Below are 21,876 nucleotides of genomic sequence, written 5' to 3'. Positions count from 1 at the left end.
GTGCCGTCGTCCACTGCCAATGAGGTGGCTTTCTTGATCGCAGTGAAACCGACAGCAAATCGCACCGCGGGGCAGTCGAAAGTCTGATATCTGACGCGGAACACTGCATTTCATGGGTCCGTACAGCGCACCGTGTTTATAGCAATTCTTTGTCACATTCTCTAGAAATTTGGTTTCAGAAGTTCTGGCATCCTAGAGAGTGCAAGAAGGATAAAACGCATTTGGCGCTAGAGGCGCTCGCCTGAAGCGCGCCTGAAGCGCCCGCGGCGTCGGCGGTAGGCAACCTAGTGGTGTGCGGCGGGCCGGCCCAGCCGTGCCGAGGGCCGAGGCAGGCGGGCTGACGAGACAACACAACACGCGGCGCGCCGCGGCGGGCTGCCTTCTTTCCGCTGCTCTTGCCTTTGTTCCTCTTTTAGGAATTTTCATTACGTGGTGTGGGTCACGGATATGAGACCGCGCTGGTGAGGCGTGCGTGGGGCTGGCCCGCCCCGCCCTACCCCGCCCCGCCCCGCCCGCAAACAGCAATATTATGATGAGACAATACGGCAAAGGCGTTCCCCCAGAAGCGAAGCGCTGCCTGTATTTGGCGGTGGCTGCGTCGCTGTCGCTCGGCGGTCGTATTGAATGCCGAAGGAGAATATTATGAGGACCCTCGGCGACGTGAGGGGGCGGGGCAGGGCGGGGGTGGCGGCCAGGCACAGCCAGGCACAGCCAGGCATCCGGAGGACCTGTTTCTCTTATTGCGACGGCGGTTCTCGTTCTCGGAGCCGCCAGGACGCCGGCACGCCCACTCACAGCGCGAGCCCTCTCCGCCCTGCCGAACGGGCCCGACTGTGCCTCGCTTTTCGAAGAGTGTAGTGTGTGACACCTACGCCGCTGTCGCCCGCTGCTCCACGCTCCGCTCATCGGAATCGATGGGAATGCCTGGCGGCCATGCCGGAGGCCCTCCCGGGTGGAGCGGGTATCGGCGCGCTTCGGATTCATCCCATTCTTTCCGCTAGACGACAGTTTTATTTCGGCATTTTTTTTTATCGCGAATCATTTTGAAATGGAATCCCGGTGCGTTTTACGGCAGGTTCGGGTTATTTGAGAAAGATCCCGGCCGGCACGCGGCGGCGGCAGCGCGGCGCCACGGACCCACGGGTTCGGACGGTAGTTTGCCCTGCAGTCCAAACGTAATCAGGGCGCACCCGCCGTCTGGGAAAAGTGTCTAGGCAAACAATAGAGGAGAGGTGCGGCGGGGCGGGGCGGGGCGGGGTGGGGTTGGAGCCACACGCGGAAGAAATCGCGGTAGAGAGAGTGTGTTTGTGTGGGTTGCACGCGCGTGTGTGTGTGGATGGTTGGGGTGTGCCTGGTAAAACCCCAAAGTCCTGGGATGTGGGTTCGGTCAGAAAAGGACCTATCCAACTCCCCACCACGCGAATACGTCAAGGGTAACATTGCAGTGCGCGTCAATTTTTTCTTCTCTCCGCAAAAAATGCACCACGTGTTTGGTGACACATCGGCGCCGAAAACGGCCGGTGATCGACACGTCGGCGTCAGAATTGCCACTGTGCGAGTGTGTGTGTGTGTGTGTGCGTGTGCACCGTTCCATCGTGTTTTTGCCGCTGCGTGGTGCTGCCTGTCCCGTTGGCAGCGTGGCGGCCCGCTCCGCCGCAGGGCTCGACGCGTCGTCTTGCGCCGGTCCCCGGTGCTGCAGCAGCCTGCCTCCAGCCTGCCCGTCCCGCCTGTACAAACACCGTCTGCGTCGCTCCGCTTTACAAAGGTCGCAGAGGCTGTCGCACGGCACAGCCCGGTACGCGCCCATCCAGGACATCGTCTTGGCCTGGCCAGGCCCCGCGGCCACCTTCCATTGGAGGATTTTCTGTTTCCTGCTGAGGGAGCCCCAGAGGGACTGACGCCCGCAGGTGTGGTGATTCAATGCTGCTATCGCTGCTTCCCGCAGGTGTCAAAGCCATCGTGCATCAAGAGTGCAGGCAGAAAATCCTTACCCGAGTGCAGCTCGAGAAGCCTCCTCCAAGAGTTCCAGATTGCCAGAGCGCTTCCGCGAATCACTCCTTCGCCTTGCACCGCAGCACCGCGCCGCTGATGGTCCGGAAAAACAAGCGGCGTTGCGGGGCGTCCTCCCCCGTGCGAGTGTGTGAGCAGAGACAACAGGGACCGCCCAATCCAGGTGCTGGAGTGGTCTGGAGGGACGGGCTGCGGGGCTGAGGTCGTGCCAGACAAAGCCACACGATGAAACGGACTCCGGCACGCCGCGCCGCGCCACGCCACCGAGGGTACCTAATCTATTCCTCCGCCCGCACGACCCACGACGTCCGCCGAGACGCCGCCGTGGGGTCGCCGTCGCCACCGCGACCCGACGCGCAGTCCGGCCCGGCCCCTCCAGGGCCGGCGTGGGCGCAGGAGCCAGCCAGCACCACGAACCTTTTATTAAATGTCGAAGCCAGCCCGACAGATACCATTTTTTTCCCGCAATAACGAATTGTTTTTCCTCTTTTTACCTAGACCACTCCACGCACTGCACTTTCCGAAAACAAAGTTGACTCCTCTTTGAAACTCGGCACAGGGTAACAAATTTCACGGGAGTGGTAGGCCGGGCCGGTCATATTGCGTGATTGGGTGAGTGCAGAGCTGCAGAGCCGCAGAGGCACACAGACAGTGGTGCGTTCGCCCCGCCCACGGCACAGCCACGGCACTGCCACGGCACTGCCACGGCCCCGCCGCGCCGTGTGTCGCCGCGCTCCTCTTTGATAGCCGCGCTGTCAAGCCGGGAGAACCCTACACCCTTTGATATCCCAGTTCGACACCAGATTCTGGCCAATCACCGGCGCCACTTAAACTCCGCGCGCGCGAGCAAGCACCCCGCCCCTCGCCTGTGCCCCGGGCCGTCGTCGTGCCGAACTACCATGGCGATCGGTGGGAACCAGTTTTCCAGCACGCGGTGGCAAAGTTAGTGCGGAGTTAGCGGTCGGGCCGATCTATTTTTTCACTGGCCGCCCTGAAAGGGAAGCAACCGGGGCCAGCCCATCACGGCCCCCGGCCTCGTTCGATCCGGCGATGGTGCGGGCGGCGTCCGTGTCCGAAAAGCGTACACTGCTTGGCGGCGCCACTCCGCTAGGCGGAGGGGAATTCCCCGAAGTGGACGCGGTCGACGCGGTCGCGTAGTCGGAGGCTGCATATTCATCGCCAAGACTGCGCAGCGCGAGGCGACTGCTGACGCGGCCAGGCCGAGGGCCAGGCCGAGGGCCAGGCCGAGGGCCAGGCCGCCCTACTCCAGGCCAGACGGGGCGCTTCGTCCCATAATCACCTTTTTACGCCCTGGCTCCTGCTCATATTAATCCCCAATCAATGCGTTGTTGTCCCGGAGCAAACAACAAAGGTCTCTCCTCCACTCTGGCCGCTCCCCCCACCCCATCATCGTCGCCGTCTCTCCGCCCCCCTCCGTCCAATCACTCCTCTCCCTCCGTCCTCGGCGTCCTCGTCCTCCGTCCGCGCACTGCGGAATTAGACTGTTGTTGGTATGAAAGGGAGGGGCCGACGACCTGAGCGCTCTCTCCCCTTCTTTCCCACTCTTCTTTCCTTATTACCCCACTTTCAATGAAACTTGTCAGGAAGCTTTCCCGGCAGCGCGCGCCAAAATCGATTCACCGCGGTGTGAGAACAAGAGAGAGAGACAGAACCACCGACAGAGAGGGAGGGGGAGAGGGGGAGTGTCTGTTTGACTTGATATTCCCACTCGAGTTCACCGTGATTGAATATACTACAGACGACATATCAAACCAGACGTTGCGGTGGCGCACTCTCACAGAGCCACATTATTCCGTCTGGTGGGAATGCGTCGCGTCTGTGCGACCAAAAGAAGGAATTGGTTTAAACAACACGTCCAAACATTCTTTGCTTTATTCAAACGAATCCGGGTAGAGGTGAAGAACCTGCTCGCACCCCACAATCCTCTGCATAAAATTCCCCTGTCAGTAGTAGACTACCCACAAATACTTAAACAATCACTGAAAAACAGAAAACTTTCAAGAATAGGGTCCCCTTGAGTGCTGCGAGAGCTGAATTGTATTTTCATGGCAATGCATCCTATTAGTCCAGTGGCGGGACATTCGGCCCACAGCTCCAGACCCCACAGATTGGGGTTCGAGTCCGCCATAGTGCAGTGCCGGGGCCCCAATTATCGAGCAAACACATTATGTTGAAGTTGGGGCCGAAATAAGTTAGAGAGACGGGCAGGCTAGCTGCGCGCAGCCTTGACTACGCACTGCGTTGCGGTAATTGGACAGGGCAAGACGATACCCCGCCGGTGTTCTAGCGGTGTGCCACAGACAATGAAAATAGAGTCACAACTTTGTTGCCGATTGTGCGCTGACAACTTTTAGCAGCGCATCCGCTTGGCTGGCCCCGCCTCGCTGGCCCCGCCTCGCTCCGCCTCGCCCCGCCTTCACACCTGCACCACGCCCACGGCAGGCCCACGGCGAGCCGGATCGGGAACAGCCTTTCTCGTCGTGGCGCGCCCAACAGCGGCGCGATGAGGCAGCGCAAGAAATCAAATCTAATTCGGGCCGGGCGCTTCCATTTGGCTTTGGCACCGATGAGGGCAGAGTGCGCTTAGCCGAGCCCGTCGAGACGGCGCGCCGTGGCGGCAGCAAGCCGAGGTCGGCGCGGAGTGTCTCTGCGCGACGCGGCGCGACGCGGCAGGGCGTAAACGAAATTATTCCCGTCGGAAGGCGGCAGTCGTGAAAAAGAGATGGAGAAAGAAATATTTGGGGGGAAAATGGACATTGCTCCAAGATATTTTTTCCACCCGTTGGCGAGCGCTTACTGGACGGCCTACGAGTGGTGACGGTTCGGGCAGCAGTGTAAACAAGGCTCCGTGAACTTTCCGTCTTCCATTCCCGGGGGTGTATTGGCAGGCCTCTGCGACATCACTGGCCTGGTGCTCGTATCGCTGAGGTCGGCAGCGCAGCCAGCGCAGCGAGCGCAGCCGAGGATGTACCACGTACTGCAACCGTTGCATTGCGTGACTCTGTGTTGAAGCACTGTGTTGCGCTCCACGTCGCTCCCCCTTTTTTGTTTACTTTTGGTCATCTCCCCTTTTTGGCGATGTCCGATTCAGTATTTTCAATATCAAGTCGGAACGCCCGTCATGGCCCCGCTGCTTTTACGCTGCGCGCGCGTTTGGCGACAATAAAAAGCTTTCATGTGCGCGGCTTTGGCCTTTCGCTGCGTTGTTTTCTGTTTGTCTCTCGTTTTTGTTGCGTTCCCCGTTTTCATTTATATTGTTTTATCCAGCGAGTTTAAGGTGCTTTATATACGAGCCCCAATCGCCATTGACGGGTTTGTATATTCTGCAGTGCGAGTCGATTAATTTGAGCCGGCAGAGGATAAACGGAAGACAACGGGCTTATGGCTCGCAGTGACGACATCGAGGCCCAGGCCTTGCCCAGGCGATAACGACGGACTCTTTTTTTTTGGCGGGGCGTGCATCGGAAACTCACAGAGATACATGCCACAGCTGCTATCAAGCAACGCATATGGACAGTTTTGAGCCCCGAGGTCCTTCAATTCCTGGTTTCTGGCTATCCATCGTGACATAAATGTGTGATTCAAAGTCCAATTTGGGGTGGTGACTCAATGTGTCCATTGGTATATGGCCCTTCTGAACTAGATTCGTCTGGCCGTGTACCACATAGGCGGCGTACCGTCTTGACCGGACTTTGGCTGACGAAATACTCGACTTCGACTTGGGCCGACTCGGCGTTACGCAAATGGCTCCCCTTCCCCGTGGCCCGGATGGCCGGGTGGACGGCCGGGGGACGGTCGGGGACGGCCCTTGCCCCGAGAGAATAGCGTCCGGGGCGCCGCCCCTTCGTAAGGCGCGTCGGGCCGTCCGAACGCCGCCCCGCACGCCGCCACACTAGTAATTGGATCAGCAAGCACTAGTGTGTTAGGAGGGCTTCCCATACGCCGCGCGCCCAGGCCGCCACCCAGACCAGGGCGGGGACAGGGGGCGGCCCGAACGGACAGTCGCGGCCGGCCAGCGTGCCGCGTCGGATGGGACTTGGCGGCGACTTCGAGACGCGGCCCAGCGGATTGGATAATCTCACGGGTGAGTGACGATGAGTACACCTCGTTTGTGGGAACGCCGCTACGGCCACAGTCAGGACGGTGGTCCACGCAGAGACAGCACTGTGAAATTTGACTTGAACTGATATCACGATGGCTCTGATCGGTCACTGAAACAAAGAGCAATCCATTGGTGTCGTCATATCTCCGAGATGAGTGCTACGGAGCTCAAAACATGTTCAGACATGTCAGTAGTAAGGTTCCCCCTAGTAACCCTTCGCCATTTTGGCGCCCCCAAGTACCTTACGACCGACACCGCGAAGTTTGACTTGAGTTTATCACACAATTGCTCAGATGGGTTAACCAAACGAAGAGCAATCCATCGGTGCCATCACCTCTCCTAGATAAGATCTACAGAGCTCAAAACAGGTGCAGACATGTCAGTCGTATGGTTCACCCAAGCCACCCTCGCCATCTTGGCACCCCCAGGTACCTCTCGGGTTTTCGTTTTCGATTCATTACGAAACCACTGGCCCTAAAATAGCCCATGGCTTTCCCCCTTTGTGCCCTTCTCTGCGTGTGCTGCCCGCCATTCCAAACTTTTCCGGACCGAGAAACTGCCGCGGTCTGTCCCCGGCACAAGCGGCACCGCACGGCCGCCAGCCAGGCCGCCAGCCGACCAGCGAGTCACGTGGTTCACCCACGGTTCGCGGCGCCACCATTGAACCCTCTCCGCGAATGACCACCGCCACGTTTCAACCACCGCCTCGATTCAACCCCTTCACACCGAGCGTCAAGCGACGCCACGCCCCGCTAGCGCATGCAGGACTGGAGTTAATCAGGGAGCTGATTCTCTGTCCGTGCGGGTGGGAGTGGGACTGGGACTGCGCGCCGGGCGGCCCGACGGCGGCCGAGTGGCCGGGCAGGCGCCACTCCTGGGAATTAAGACCATAAAAGACGTCGTTAGGGCGCAATGGTCAGGGCTGCACCGTCAACCAGGGCTGCAGGCTGATTCCGAACGCCGTCGCTCTGTCTCTCTCACCCTCATGGGGCGAGGCGTAAGGGTGCGAGGGAGCCACGACGACCTTTCCGCATCAGCCTGCAGGGTTGGCCGGCCCTCCACTCCCCTCCTGCAGCCGATTGCACGCAAATTAATAAATCCTTCTCTTCCGCAGCGCCGCCGCTGTTCCGCCGCCGTGGTGATGAAGAAGAGGAAGGCGTACTCGTCCAAAGCGGCGGCAGAGGCGAAGCGCAGCGACTCGGCGCAGCAGCAGAAGCAGGAGGAGGAGCAGAAGAAGAAGCCGACGAGCAAGCTCGGGCCCAAAGCACTTCCGGGTAGCGACAGGTAGGGAAGCCCTTCCGGTGTGTCCGGCACCCTGTTGGCCGAGGGTTCAACCAGTGTGGTGCTGCAGGGGCTGCGACTCGGAGGACGAGAACGAGGGCTTCGGCAACTGGCTTCGCTCCACGGACGGCGTCGCCTACATGCGCCTCTTCGTGGTGGCCAACTCGCTGCTCGTCTTCATGACCATGAGCTGGTCGCACGTGTGGCAGGTGGTGGACATCCTCCGCGACGCCGTGGGCCTGTGACTGCTGCACTGCCCGGCCCGGCCCAGCCATGGCGGTGGGTGGCGGTGCGTTGCGCGCGCTCGTCGTGGCGGGCTTCGTGTGCTGGTACAGCACGGGCGTGTTCCGGGCCATGGACAGCCACTTCGGCAGCCACTTCGGCCAGTACCTGCGCAAGCAGATTCGCAGCAACGAGCACATGCGCAAGGACCTGGAGGCGGATCGGCGCGCCATGGAGCGGGTGCTGCAGGCCAAAGGCAGGGAGCTGCCCGCGCCCAAGGACGACAAGTCCCTGCTCGAGGACCTCATTCAGCGATTCCGGGGCGCCGAGCAAGGCTTGCAGCGAGCGGCGGGCAGCGACGGCCGTCGCCAGGCGTGCCCCGAGAACCGTCAGTCGCTGGACAAGCACGGCCTGCTTGTCCCGCTGGAGGAGGCCTGCGTCGCGGTCCAGGACGAGGTCCAGGATGACGGCGCAGATGACTCCTGCCCGGCGGCGCGCGGCCCTCCGGTGTGCGAGGTGCCGCCAGCCGCGTGAACTCCGTGACGGACTTCTCAAAAGATTTGTTGTACACTCTAAATAAATGAAAATAACGGTGCTGTGATTTAGCGAGCCGGGCGACAAATGAATGCCTTTTCGCTTCACCGGGTGCCAGTCGGGGCGGCGAGGCCGCGGCGCTGCGTGTGGCCAAAGCTTATTCCCGCGTCGTGAAATCGTGAAATCGCGGCGCCGAAATCGGTAGCCATGCAATCACTCTCTGAATGGGCGCGGCGCGTCCGCGCAGCCTGCACAGTCTGCACGGGCCTTTCACCAGAATCTCGAGATTGCGTTTATAAATAACGTAACGTGGCGACGAGGCGGGGGTATTATTTTTAGCGCGTCTCTCACTCGCTCTCTCAGACAGAGCAACCCGCCGCCTGACGAGTTGAAAAGTAGTCGTCTGGAAGTAGTCGCGGAGGGGCGGCGTCGCGGGGCGAGGTGCGAACTGCACCGGAGAGAGTAGCGGCGCTTACACAGTCTGCCACGAGAGCGCGCTGCAGTCCACCGCAAATCCTCATTTGGCGTGTATGTAGCAGCGCTTTGCTCTGGTGTATGAAGCCGACGTCACTTCCCCCGCCCCCTCCGTCTTCTCTCTCTCTCTCTCTCTCTCTCTCTCTCTCTCTCTCTCTCTCTCTCTCTCTCTCTCTGTCGCTCCCCACTCGGAGGCCACCGGGGGAAAGACAGCAAGTCTCCGACATGAGCAGAACAAAGTGCGGCGGCCAACTGGCCAGCGCAGTCGGGGATTTATCCAGCTCGAGCCCCCTCCCCCTCCCCCTTTCCTCTCTGGCCCCGACGCCCCGGCAAACTCGCCAGCCGCTCTTGAGTTGCAGTGCACCTTGTAGTTGCGGCGCACGGTTTACCCCGGTCCGCCCCCAGCCGCCTCGACGCAGCACGCCGCCGCCGTTCCGCAGAATTCGACGCGGAAATGGATGTGAAAATGAAACACATTACCCACCGGGCGCCGCGCCCGTCGGGCCCCGTCGCGGCGCCGCGGGAAGGGGGACGCCTTCGTCCGCCTTCGTCGGTCTCTATGGTTCCGACGAACAAGTAATCTGGCGAGGCCACCGCGGTGGGCGACATATGCCGCAGGTAGCGGGTTTCTCATTGGTCTGTGACAACCTGACGGGGGCGCAGGTCACTTCTCGCCTCTTTTTTGAACAACCAGCTTCAAAGTTCCCCGTTGCATTTTGACTTAGTGTGGTGCGTGAACAATAAACTCAGCGGTTCTCAACCTTGGGGTCGCGAAAAAATTTCGAGGAGTCGCTTGGCGTTGCGGCGGTTTCCCAGCTGACCCACACGCCGAAGCACTGGCGGGAACAACTTTTAAGTTGATCAAAACGGTCACAAATGTCTGTGAAAAATCGTGTTTTGGGCCGACTTTAAGCGGCCACTGCGTCTGATCCGAGGCGGTATTTCGTCCTCCCTTAACGGGCAATTGGTCTTTGGACCTTCCTTTAGCATGCCTTTGTTACGGAGTGCGATTATCTGACTTAGTTTGGGAGCAGTATTGCCGCAAAGTTGATCAAAACGGTCACAAATGTCTAAAAAATTGTGTATTAATCAACTTTGCGGCAATACTGCTCCCAAACTAAGGCAGATAATCGCACTCCGTAACAAACTCATGCGAAAGGAAGGTCCAAAGACCAATTGCCCGTTGCGGGAGGACGAAATACCGCCTTGGATCAAACGCAGTGGCTGCTTAAAATCAGCCCAAAACACGATTTTTCATAGACATTTCTGAGCGTTTCGGCCAACTTTGAGAAAATACTGCTCCCAAACTAAGACTGATAATTGCACTCCGTAACAGAGGCATGCTAAAGGAAGGTCCAAAGACCAACTGCCCGTTGAGGGAGCAAAATGCCCGCCTCTGATCAGACGCAGTGGCTGCTTAAAATCGGCCCAAAACACGATTTTTCAAAGACATTTGTGACCGTTTTGATCAACTTTGCGGCAATACTGCTCGCAAACTAAGGTTAGGTTATCGCACTATGTATCAAAGGCATGCTAAAGGAGGGGTCGCATGGGGTCGCGAAATTTTTCCTGGGGGTCGCGGAAATTTTTGGCTGCAAATTTGGGGTTGCGAACCGAAAAAGGTTGAGAACCGCTGACCTAACTACTTGACCGGCCCAGCTTTCGACGGTCACCTGCCCCCAGGCCAGACCATGTTCACTGAGTTGGCGGGCCAATGCACCCCCTCCCCTCCCCCGCCCGCCAACAACACACGATGCGCCTATTTGCATCGGATTCGCCCCAAGTTATATCATTATATGCCAACAATACAGCGCCGCATCCCGACCTGTCAATGGGAGCGGGTAAAGCGTTGCAAGTGGATTTTGTTTTGCGCTGGAAGCGCACAGCACTCGCTCGCCGTAAGGCGTCCGTTTTCCCATTGTCTTGCCGCCGCGATGCGAGCAGTGTAGCGCCGCTTCCGCTACTTTCCGAGTGCGCGGTGCTGCGCTGTGCTGCGTGGGCGGCACGGCTTCGAACTCCAGCGACGCATTAAAATCGCATCGGCCCGCTGGTGCCCATTGGTGCCCGCTGGCTGCACGCAGAGTCCCGCGTTTGGCAGAGGCGCAGTATTTCGACCAACTCGTGGTTTTGCCGGCCGCCTGGGCCCGCCCGGCCCCGTCCGGCCCCGCCACGCCACGCTCGGGGCTGTTGCTATTATGCGTTTGGGGGTCGCTGCGTCGCGCCCGCAGAGCTCCGCGGCCCCGCACGGCCCCGCCCGGGGCGAGTTGGCTGGACCGGAATGGATTAAAACACGGCGTTCCAAAACCCCGAGCCTTCAGCGCGGCCCGCCCCCGGCCCGCCCCCGGCCCGCCCCTGTCCCTTCCACCTCGACAGTCCCTCGCTTCCTGTCGATTCCACACTCCATTTCCTGCCGGCCGCTGGCCGCGCTGGCCACTCGACACACGGCGCGCCGCGGTCTGCTTTCTCGCGCCTTTCGTCGCGTCGCCTCGCAGGTTGACGCATTGCAATATGTATTCGTTTCCACGCCTCGCCTCGCCGCGCCCGTCGCGTCTGCTTGGCTCCTTTCTCGCGGAAAAACTTAATAAAATGAGAGCCATCGTGTCATAATAAAGGCAGATGGGGGAAGGAGGGGGGCAGGGGAGCACCGTCGGGCGGATAGCAATTTATTCTCTCGTCGTGTCTGCGTCTCGGTGCCTTTCTCCTCGCCCCGACGTGATTAACTGCTTGTCGCGGCGCTTCAAACCAGACGCTCCAAATTCGATGCAGCAGAGCCTTGAGAAGGCGCCGCGGCGCGCTGCAGCGCAGCGGCGCATTCCTGGGCAGTCGCGCATTAATATTCGTCTGGGCGATGCGCCCGTCACGGACAGTCACGGACAGTCACGGACGGCTCGATATCTCGAAATCGCTGTAGCTCGAGTGTCGGCAGGAGGCTTGTCGAGCTGGCCAATCAAAGCCTTCAAGTCGACTTCCGTCCGTAACAAGCCTCACAACTTGGCAGGAATCTACTCAGAGTTATCGCCTGCTGAAAAATTGTCGACATCTACCGACTTCTGCTGATGAACGCTTTCAGAAATTACAACTGTAAATAAAATTAAACAAAATTTCCAGAAAGTTTTTATTTTATTTTCGATCAAAAATTGCAGGAAGATCCTACATAAGTTCATCTGCAACTCGTCAAAACTAGAAGAAGGTCTCCAAGAGGGTTCGACTATCGTCGCATGGATTCGCGCACCGCTCGCCGTCCGTACTTCCAGGTGCCGTGCCTGCTTGCACTCTGCGCGCCGTGCGTTCCTCCCTCTTTGACAAGAAGCGCGGGCCATGTTTGATTCGCAGGTCAAGAGGCCCGACCCGGCCCGGCCCGACCCGGGATGGCTGAATGCTGGCTGAATGGCGCCGGGATTTCGGGATTCTCTCCTCGAGAGGGACGCGCAGAGATTGGTTTGATCCTGAAGAGGATGACGTCGTTGTCGATACAGACAACAAACATTGGACGATATGAATGGCGCGCACACAGAGCCTTGGCTTTCGAACCGTCTGCCCGCCTTTTGCCCGCGTTCCTCCGGTATTTGGTGAGCTCTGCTCGGCTCTGCTAGCAGTACCGTCTCGACCTCGTTGACTCCACCTTACTCCACCTGGCAGCGTCGTCGTCACGCATGCACATCGAGCCGTGGGATGTCCCTCAACTTTCACACAGCCAGCTTCAGGCTTCCCAGCTTTCCAGCTTCCCAGTAGTCTGGCCGGAAAGTTTAACAAGTTGGAGAAAAACTTGGCCGCGGCAGGGCAGGCAGGGTAGGCCGGGGGGATGGAGGAGGCAACAGGTCTGTGTGTGCCTTGCTGCGCCTTGCTGCGCCTTGCTCTGCCTTGCTGCATGCTGGGCTGTAATGGGCAGGCACGGACGCGGCAGGAGGGCAGAACCCGTGTATGTGTGTGTGTGTGTTGTGTGCGCCTGCGAGTGCCTGTGACGCGCTAAATTTTAATGAGAAATGTCCGCCGCGCGTGACAGCGATGCCGCCGAACTGCAGCCAGTGCTTTCTCTCCTTGTAACTGGCGGCTAAGCGCGAACCGCGGTAAAATGACTACTGTGCGCTTCTTGTGGGGCTGCAGGGGGCGGCGGGGGGCGGCGGGGGCGGCGGGGGCGGCGGGGGCGGCGGGGGCGGCGGGGGCGGCGGACTGGGGAGTGAGACGCCCGGAGACGACGAACAAGAAAGACAAGAAGAGAGTGCGCTCGACCGGAATCTCAAGTCGTCCCGGCGCCGCCGCCGTCGCGACGCGTCACGTTGCCCGAGAGGTAATTATTGTTCCGACTGCTTGCCTCGCTCCGCCTCCCTCCCTCTCACGCGTCGCGCGCACTTCCTCCCTCAAGTTTGAGTTCTGCGGGCGAAAAATAATTGGCAAACTCTTTAGGTGGCAGCCAAGTGGCCGAAGGGGACCGAAGGGGTGGGGGGAGGTGTGACGCGAGGAAGAAGAGCAGCGCCAACCATCGCTCTGTCTCTCTCGCACTCGCGCGGTCCGAGTGGGAGTGCGAGAGAGACGGAGCGACGTGGTGCAGGCACACTGCGGGCCGAGCGGATGCGCGTCTACCCTCCGCCCCACTATCGCGCCGGGCCGTGGAATTTGATTACCTTGGCTGCCTTGGCTGCCTTGGCTTCGGTGCTTTGTAAGTTTACGACCGAGCACGCCACGCCACGGCGGGGCTGGGCGCCGAGGACTCGGTGCATGCAGCGCCATGGCAGCGCCAGCGCCGAGACGACAGCAGGGCTTGCAGTGACATTGGCGCCCAAACCACGCCCCGCCGCGCCCCGCCGCGCCCCGCCGCGCCCCGCCGCGCCCCGCCCGGCGCACTTCATGCTCCCCGTCACCCGGGCGCCTGCCCCGCCCCGCCCCGCCCCGCCGGCAGTCCCAGGGCGCCCGTTTTCGTTCCGATGTCGGCGTCGGCGCCTCGTCGCGTCTAGAGACCTGCCGAGACAGGCCTGCGCGGAACACGCGGCGGACAGCTCGGTCGGCACTGAGCGCTTACCTGCAGCTGCGGGCTGTCTCTCTCGCAGGGCGTCCCGCGTGAGTGCGAGAGAGACAAACAAAACGCGGCTCGGACGCGCCCGCCCGCCTCTTGTCGAAAACGATATTGCGTGGCGGCACGCGGCGCCGCGGCGGATCGCGTCTTGGCCGCACAAAAGCTGCGCGCGACCGTAAAGCAACGCGCCGCCCCGCTCTGTCTCTCTCGCACCTCCACGGGACGCGGCATGAGTGCGAGAGAGACGGAGCGACGACTCAGTCTGCAGCAACGCGCGGCGGCAGGCCATGAATAATGAAAGGAACGGTGGAAACATATCGCGAGAATCGCTGTCGGCAATCAGCGCGCTGCAGCCCCGGACGGCCCCGGACTGCCGGACGGACAGATTGGCCGAATGGCGCCGAATCGGTACCTGTTGGACCTGCCGCGCCCTGTCTCTCTCGCACTCGCGGGGAGTCTCGCGGGGGAGCGAGAAAGACAGAACGACGAAACGATCCCTCGGAAAGAGGTGGCGGTCGCCGCGGATTACCGTCCGGACGTCGCCAGCAGCCCATGGACTGGGATCAACGCGGCGCGGCCGCGTGGAGTGAATTAGTAAATAGGGTGTGTGTAATATTGACTGAGCTTCGGAAAATTTACTATTACCTGTTGCTGCAGTATTTAATTGTCATATGGGTGGCGGCACCCAATCTAACTTATGGACGCCTTACACATCGTACACATCGGCCTCGTAGTGTTGTCAAACTGTGAAAATTTGCTGCCTTTGGACGACCTCTGCGTAAACACAGGACGTCTGCCGATAAGAGCTGTCGTCGGCCGCGTGCACTGCAACGTGTCAAGGACTGCCTGAGTCCGCCGTACTCAAACTACCCCTTGCCCCTTTAAAAGCCCCCCCCCCCCTTTCCCCCGAGGGCGCCGCCGCTCAGCCGCCTACGAATTACACGGATTACACGAGGCAGGTCAGGCCGGGCGGGCGTGCCGGCGCGCATCTCACAACGAGGAAGGACTACTTGGCCTCCGACACGACCGGGCCGGACCCACCCTCCACCGGGGGGGGGGGGGGGGGGGGGGACCCCGGCCAGGTTCCGACAGTGGTGGGGTACCGCCCAATAAGCCATTCGCCGCACGCTCTGCTTTATTTATTGCCAAGCCACGTCGGCAAGGTCCAGCACGCGTGTCAACGTCAAACTGTTCATATCACCAAAAAAGGTATGTCATATTATATTTTTGACATGGCAAGGCTGCACAGGTAATATTCCCCTTCAAAAATATCCGGGTACGCCTCTGTATTTTTTGTTTGCTTGTAAATCTCTTATTCCTGGGTCTTTTTGGCTGTCGGACTCCGAAGCCCCCCGACAGGGAAGGGTGAAAGAAAGGGCCGGTTCGAGGTCCGAATAAGAGCGAGAGAGATAGATAGACACTGCCGGTAGAGAGAGGGAGAGCTAGCGAGAAGTGGAGACCTGCTTGCTGGACGACCCTGCGCCGTTCCCCAGAGATTAAAATTTTGTTTCGCAGAGGTCTGGTTTTGATGGAGTTGTTGAGAGCGGTGGTGAAACCAGCGGGGGAGGGGGCGGTGCGCGGAGGGGTGGGGGCGGATTAGTTGCACTGTAATTTGAGAGAGTGGCGGTGGAGGGGCGGGCGTACACGATGTAATGCGAGGCGGGGAGGAGAGAGAGAGGTGTTCACGTCACTCACACAAGTAGTGTGCACCGCGTGTGCAGCCTCACGTCAGCCTCATGCAGTGCAGGGCGTGCGGGTGGTTCGGCCGGACGGTCTTGCTTGCACCGCGTTCGGGCGTTCGGTTGGCTCCTGCTGACGTCACCGCTGCGCCGCGCTCCTTGCCCCCTGCTGCTCCAATTCGACCAGATCTTTTATGTGTTGAGTCGGACAGAGGAGGTGGGGAGGGCGAGCGGGAGGAAGGCCCCCCGCCGTCTGCTTTCCTCGCAACAGCGAGCGGCAAGAATAAAAATTTATCGAAAATGATCAATGGAATAATAACTTCCGCGCGCAGCAGTGCGCTTGGTCTGCTGCCCCGGCTCCCCGCCCCGGCTCCCCGGCCCGCACCGCCGCGGCGTTCGCAGGGCTCGCTGGTGCGGAAGTGTTGCGAGAAGTTGATTGGATCACTGGTCCACTCCGGCTCGGCTCCAGGAGTTGAAGCTAACGCGGCGGCGCGGCGGCGCCCCACCTCGCGCCATCTCACGCCCCGACGAGCACGCTGCACACCGAGCACCCCGTCAACTACGACTCGACGAGGTCGTCTCATTGTGTCCGAGGCTGGCCGCGGAAACTTATCCGCGCGTTGATTGGCTTGGGTCCCGGGCAACGGGACGGGCGACGCGCAGACAGACAACCTGCAGAAGGCAACTCGCAGGCAACCTGTAAATGATTTGAAATGAAAGGCGTTTTGCCGCCCTTCCAATGACGTGGAGCGACGTGCATCCATTTCCGCGTCATTTCGGCGCGGGGCTGCACTGCACCCCGGTCGGCCCGGTCACACGTGGGCCAATCAGCATCGCGCTGCAGACGGGGTGGAGGAAGGAACAGAGGGGCAGGCCGGGCAGGTTGCATGTTTGGGCGAGTCTGTGTGTATGTCTGCGCATACATCCAGCTCTTAATAGCCTCCCGAGGCTATATAATTACATGCACAGGCCAGCAGCGCTGCCGCGGTGCCGCGCGCTGCGCGAGGGGCGGGACAACGACGACAAAATTATATTATTGGCTCACCTCCGATATCCACGCGCTCCAATTTTGTTTTCCTAAAAGAGTTGTGTTGTCCCTGCCTTCCCCTCCCCGTCCCTCCGCGCGGCCCACGCCATTTTCTCCCGGTTTCATCCGGGGAGCGCTGCCGGACCGTTAGACAGAGACAGACAGGGGGAGTGGTCCGGCAGCGCGCCCCGCGTTAGAAAAGGACCAAAAATGCGCTTCGGCGTCTTTGGCGTCCCTTTCGCGACGGAATTGCCACAGGGATATTTCTGGGAAACTGGGTTGGTCGTCGCCAGGGCGCCGCGTAGATGGCCACCAATGAGGCGGCGTGGCGGGGCGGGGCGGGGCGGGGCGGGGCGGGGCGGGGCGGGGCGGCAAAGCGTCCACACACTCAGACATGGCATGCCGGCCCAATCCGGCGTCTCCGTGTCGAACTGCGAAGTGCCGCGGCTTGGCGGAGACTGAAGACAAGCAGCACAGTATTTCAGATTCGGATCTTTCTCCTTGGGTATTCTCTCCTGCGGAAAGTTGGCTGTATTTGGAGCCCGGGCCCGGGCCGGGCGACTGGGAGAGGTTTGCCAGATTTGTTTGAATAAAAGGGACCTTCAACTAGGGGCACACTTCGCCGCCGGAATGAGATACAAGAAGATGGCGGAATTGGTCCCAGTTTGGGCGGAGGTCTCATTTACTACAAAAATAACTTTGCGAATTGTGCTGCGGTCTGCCGCCAAGTTTTTTTCCCACACTATGAAGTCGAGTTTCCCTCCCTTCCGCGGCGCCGATTTCGCTCCAAAAGTGCGCCATAGCAGCCCGTAGTCGTCCTCCTTTTTCCCCATTTGTAAAATCAACACGCGGCTCACTGCAAACGGGGGACGCGGACGCGCGCCGGACGCGCGCCGGGTTGCGGCCGAAGTAGGAAGTAGGCGAACGACGGGAAATGGAAATAAACCTCGGCCATTTAAGCGGACATGCAACATGAGGGTGGCGGGGCCGGGCGGGGCGGGGCGGGGCGGCCTCGAGCAGGACGACGGCCAGGGCGAGGGCAGCGAGGGACTCGCACCCAAATGGAAAATAAAAAGTGACGCCGTGTTTATTCGGAAGCGAGACGAGACGGGGACGCGTTGCGCTGCGGTTGAGGCGGGGCGGGGCGGGGCGGGGCGGCCGACCGTGTCCGGTGCGGACCGCAGTCCGTCCCTTCGCTCTCCTCTCCCTTCTCCAGTTCCACCCTTCTGCTGCTTCTGCTGGTCCGGGCCGTGCGGCTGGGCCTGCTACCCCCGAACGTTCGTCGCTCTGTCTCTCTCGCACTCGTGCCGCTCCCGCACGGTCGCGAGAGAGACAGCGCACCTGCAGGTTACATGTTCGGGGTCGTCCCATCGGGCACGTGCGCGGAGTGGGGGCCGTGGAGGGCGGATTGGATCCAATCTACCGCTGGGAAGAGTGTTAGTTCTGGCTTGCTTCAAGGCGTCCGCCGGCGTCATCCCGACCCGCCTCCAGCGGACTGGTGGTGCGCGTCGACGGCGTCCCTTCGAGAGGGGCCTTCGTAGACTCGTGCCTCCGCATCCTGTGATCGCCACCCTCGAGCACGACAGCACGTCCCGCGAATCCATACACACCACCCGTCACAGGGCACGGCCCGAGTCCGCGTCGAGTGCCCAAGGGAGAGGCGATAAAGCATTTGCGATCGGGACCGGCGGTGTTTTTACAGCAGGTGGCGGGGCGCGGCGGGGCGCGGCGGGGCGGGCAGATTACGTGGAGACAAAGCTGGCGGGCGGGTGCCAGCGCACGTATCGGCGCAAGCCCGGCCCCGCACTGGCACCGCCGCAGTGACAGTCCACGAATTTCAATGCGCCACGGAGCGGGACGAGGCGCCGCCACTCGAACATTCATGACTACAAGCAGGCCGACGGCGCGCCGTCGCTTCGCCGGAGCGTGTTTGTTCGACTCGATCAGCGCAGAGACCGCAGTAGAGGATAAAATCGAGGAGTGCGGCGTCGTACCTCGCCGTCGAACCTCGGCGTCGTACCTCGCCGTCGTACCTCGGCGTCGTACCTCCGCGTCGTACCTCGGCGTCGTGCCTCGGCGTCGTAGCCTCGGGGTCTTGGCGTCGCACCTCGGCGTTCAAATTTTTCAATAAATGTAATTGTATTGCCAACTTTTAGCGCTACTACACTGAGAAAACCTTACAAACTATTTTGGGCCTTACAAAGAAAAGCAGTTTGTATAACAAAGTATTTTACAGCTTACAAAGAAAATACTTCGTAATTTACGAACTATTTTTTCGTATAACAAAGTATTTTAGTTTGTTATATGTATGCTCAAAATACTTCGTAAGGTTTTAAGAGTGTAGCGCTACAGAATAAAGTCTCTTTTTACCGACAACATGCATTCGTCTACCATTTTCTGTTTCAGTACCTCTGGATTTGATTTATTAGAATACGAACCAAGAGAGGAAACAACCGAAAATCAGATAAACCCGGCACTAATTATTGCACAGTCGAAAACAATCAATGGCAGACACCCTAGGGAAAACCCGTCCCGTTTTTCGTTCCGACTTTTCTTTTGCGAGGGGAATACCTGCGAGATGCGAGATTGGGTGGTTCCATGAAGGCGAAGGCACGGCGAATGATTTGCAGCCCCCTTTCGGCAAGGACGGCGAGGTCGAGTTATTCGCCGAACCAGTCGTCATAACCCCGCCGTCCCCTCTCTTTCGATTTCGGTTCCGTCATTGAACCGGATCAAACTGAAAAGGCCGCGCGCCGAGCGTTTTGTCTTGGCAGCGTCGCTCTTCGCGTCGCACGGCGCGGCTCAAAGTTCTGGAACCAATCTTTGTGGTGTTGTCGGTATGCGATTGGAAAAATCCCGCGTCCGCCTAAGCGACTTGTCGTCAGGCCCGACGCGCCAGGGTTCGGCCCGTCTTGACTGCCGACACAAAGGACGCGGGGGGGGGGGGAGCAAAATAAAATAATCCGGGGAAGCTGCCGGTCGGATAAGCAGGCGTTGTTGGCTGCTCTTCCCGAGACGATGAGCAATTAGCCGTCCTATCGAGCTCGCCTCCCCCTTCGGGCCCCTTCCCCCTTTCTCTCCCTCTCTCGCTTGATGCTCATCACCCCGTCCGCTGATCCGGTGATTTTTCTCTTAGCCACGGCCAGGGCGAGGCCAGGGCGAGGCTAGGGCCTGGCGGACTACGTGTGCGTCTCGATGAACCCACGGGGGAAAGGCAGGGAAAGCCAGTCAGTCAAAGCCAGCAGGCGAAGCAGACCGGAAACGCGTCGCTCGCACCGCGGAGTCTTCGCCGACACCGTAAAACCGGAACAACATACATACGCTGGTACACTGTGAGGCGGCGCCGCGGCGGCAGCACGTTCGCCTGGGGCCGCGGAAGCCATTTTCCGTCGGAGCTCGTGTGATTTTCTCTTCTTGGCGTTCCCCGCGCTGTTTGGTGGGCGGGGCGGCCGGGGGCGGCGCGGCCGGGGGCGGCGCGGACCGAAAATGTGTTCCGCCCCTTAATTCGACTCCAGCCACCTTTCCCCGCTTTGCCCCCCGACCAGACGCCCCGACCCCTTATTTCCGATGTACTGAAGACTGGCAGACGAAGAACAACGGACGACGATGAGGAGTAGACACGTACACAACGCGGGCCGGGCCGGGGCACTTTGGCAAGGAGGCCGCGCCATGGCATCAGAACGGAAAGCTGAAACACCGCCGCCGCCTTTGTGGGGAGCGGAGGACGTCGAAGACGAGGAGGATGGTGACGGCCGGGGCCCGGGGCAGGGCAGGGCGGGAACAGCACCCTTCGCACCCCACTGTGCGCCGCTACGCGTGGAATTTGCGTTTCATATTCTCCTTCGTTTTAAATGGTTCCTCTCCACCTCGTCCCTTCGTTTGCACCTTGTTCCTGCGCGGGCCCGTCGCCTCCCCCCCCTTTTCCCCCTCCCCTACCTGTCTGCTCCCACGCATCGGAACGCGACGCGTGGCTGTTGTGTCACCGCCACCAATTACCTCTTTTTCTGCCGCCGCTCACACCCGGCTGACGCCGAGGCTGACGCCGTGCTACGCCGTGTCGATGTTGACGGCGCGACATGTGTCGCTCGGGCCGCGTCTGACAGCTTAGTTTCGGGGCGACGCGACGCGACGGATGAATTTCCGCTTTTTGGGCCGTCCGCGCTTCTTGCTCGCGACACGTCATCCGAGCCGATGGGAGCGAGAGAGACAGGTGAGGACGGGGCAACGGGAGCGACAGAGACGAACGAGAACGCAGCGACGGGAGTGACAAAGACAGACAAGGGCGTACAAAGACGCCGGGCCGCGCGCCGGGCGCGTTGATGAATACTCGTCGCCCTCGCGGCTCTAAAGTGGCTCGGCTCGGCCCGGCTCGGCCCGGCCCGACATGACGAGGTAGACGGAGAGGGAGATAGCGCCCTGGCCGCCTTGGCACTTACACCGCTGGCGCCTTCCTAATGCCGCCTGCATCGCCTAGGAGGCGTCCCGGCTTGGCCCCGGCGTCCCGACCCGTCGGCGCCTAACTCCCTTCATATGTCATTTCATTTGCATAGTGCAGGGAGGGCGCGGCACGGCAACAAAAGATAACCGGAGGGCTGGCCGGAGGAGCCAAGGTGCAAACCGTGCGAGAGAGACGGCGGCCGGCCATCTCGTCTTTAGTCGGATCATTCCCATGCGCTGCAGCTCTCCGCGCCGCCGTCGTCGTCTTGCTGCTGGAGCCGTGCTGGAGCCGTGCTGGAGGCGGCGGGGCAGGGCGGGGCAGGGCGGGTCGGCCAACGAGACTCCAGCGAGCAGCTGGAATGGAATTCCCCGACGGAGGCTCATTACCCGACGACGCCATCGCGCGCCATCGCCACATTCGGTTCCAGGTTCCAGCTTTCGGCACGGCCCCCGCCAAACTCCACCTCGCACGCGCACCCACGCGCACAGTGGGCCAGAAAACCGGTGGAGCTGGTCAAAGTCCCGGACGCGTTTTGAACCTCAGAGTCACTAAATGAGACACGAAACGAACGTGTGTGACCCCACCAATGGATTGCTCTCCAAACGGGGAATCCATTGGTGGGGTCGCACGTGTAGTTCGAGTCCTGTTTAGCGACTCTGGAGCTCAAAACGCGTCTAAAATTTTGGCCCACTGTGACACGACGCGATGACGTCAACTCCCCGTGAAACTTCAACAGTGCCGCTACTCCAGGCCGCGGCCCTCGCCTCTCCACCTGTGGAGGCCAAAGTCTGTGTGACGCTGCCAGGCCGACAGTGTGCCGGCCTCCTCCGCGTGTTCCGAGGCGTCTCCTCTGACCCGACACGCCGCGGGAACTAACCGAGATTCGTCCATACAGTGCGGTGCCGCGCGGTGCCGTGCGGCGCGGCGTCCCAAAGTGTTGTGCTGCCTTAATGCGGCCTAATCCCGTTAGGGGCGTGGCCTGCTCGGCGCGGCGAGCGCTGCACGCGGGCTGCACGCGGGCTGGGGCTGCACACGGGCTGCACACGGGCTGCACACGGGCTGCACACGGGCTGCTCA

At 60.5% G+C, this 21,876-nt stretch overlaps 2 protein-coding genes across 2 annotated transcripts; both read left to right on the top strand.

Annotated features, from left to right (window-relative positions):
- The first annotated feature begins 6,046 nt into the window (after positions 1-6,046).
- LOC117650734 lies at positions 6,047-7,675 on the top strand. The gene is made up of 3 exons (XM_034394328.1): positions 6,047-6,115; positions 7,248-7,417; positions 7,485-7,675. Exons 2-3 carry the CDS (start codon positions 7,275-7,277, stop codon positions 7,657-7,659), a joined length of 318 nt encoding a protein of 105 aa, XP_034250219.1. The 5' UTR covers positions 6,047-6,115; positions 7,248-7,274; the 3' UTR covers positions 7,660-7,675.
- A 4-nt stretch (positions 7,676-7,679) lies between these two features.
- LOC117650726 lies at positions 7,680-9,118 on the top strand. The gene has a single exon (XM_034394316.1). The coding sequence runs from the start codon at positions 7,688-7,690 to the stop codon at positions 8,168-8,170; it is 483 nt and encodes a 160-aa protein (XP_034250207.1). The 5' UTR covers positions 7,680-7,687; the 3' UTR covers positions 8,171-9,118.
- The last annotated feature ends 12,758 nt before the right edge of the window (positions 9,119-21,876 follow it).

The sequence above is a fragment of the Thrips palmi genome, unplaced genomic scaffold (assembly GCF_012932325.1).
Source record: "Thrips palmi isolate BJ-2018 unplaced genomic scaffold, TpBJ-2018v1 HiC_scaffold_10, whole genome shotgun sequence".
Lineage (NCBI taxonomy): Eukaryota > Metazoa > Arthropoda > Insecta > Thysanoptera > Thripidae > Thrips > Thrips palmi.
This window is presented reverse-complemented; position numbering and strand designations above follow the sequence as displayed.

Coding starts and splice junctions, on each gene's coding strand:
- LOC117650734 (XM_034394328.1), top strand. CDS start 7,275: ATGAAGAAGAGGAAGGCGTACTCGTCCAAAGCGGCGGCAGAGGCGAAG. Junction 7,418..7,484: donor GCACTTCCGGGTAGCGACAG/GTAGGGAAGCCC, acceptor GTGGTGCTGCAG/GGGCTGCGACTCGGAGGACG.
- LOC117650726 (XM_034394316.1), top strand. CDS start 7,688: ATGGCGGTGGGTGGCGGTGCGTTGCGCGCGCTCGTCGTGGCGGGCTTC.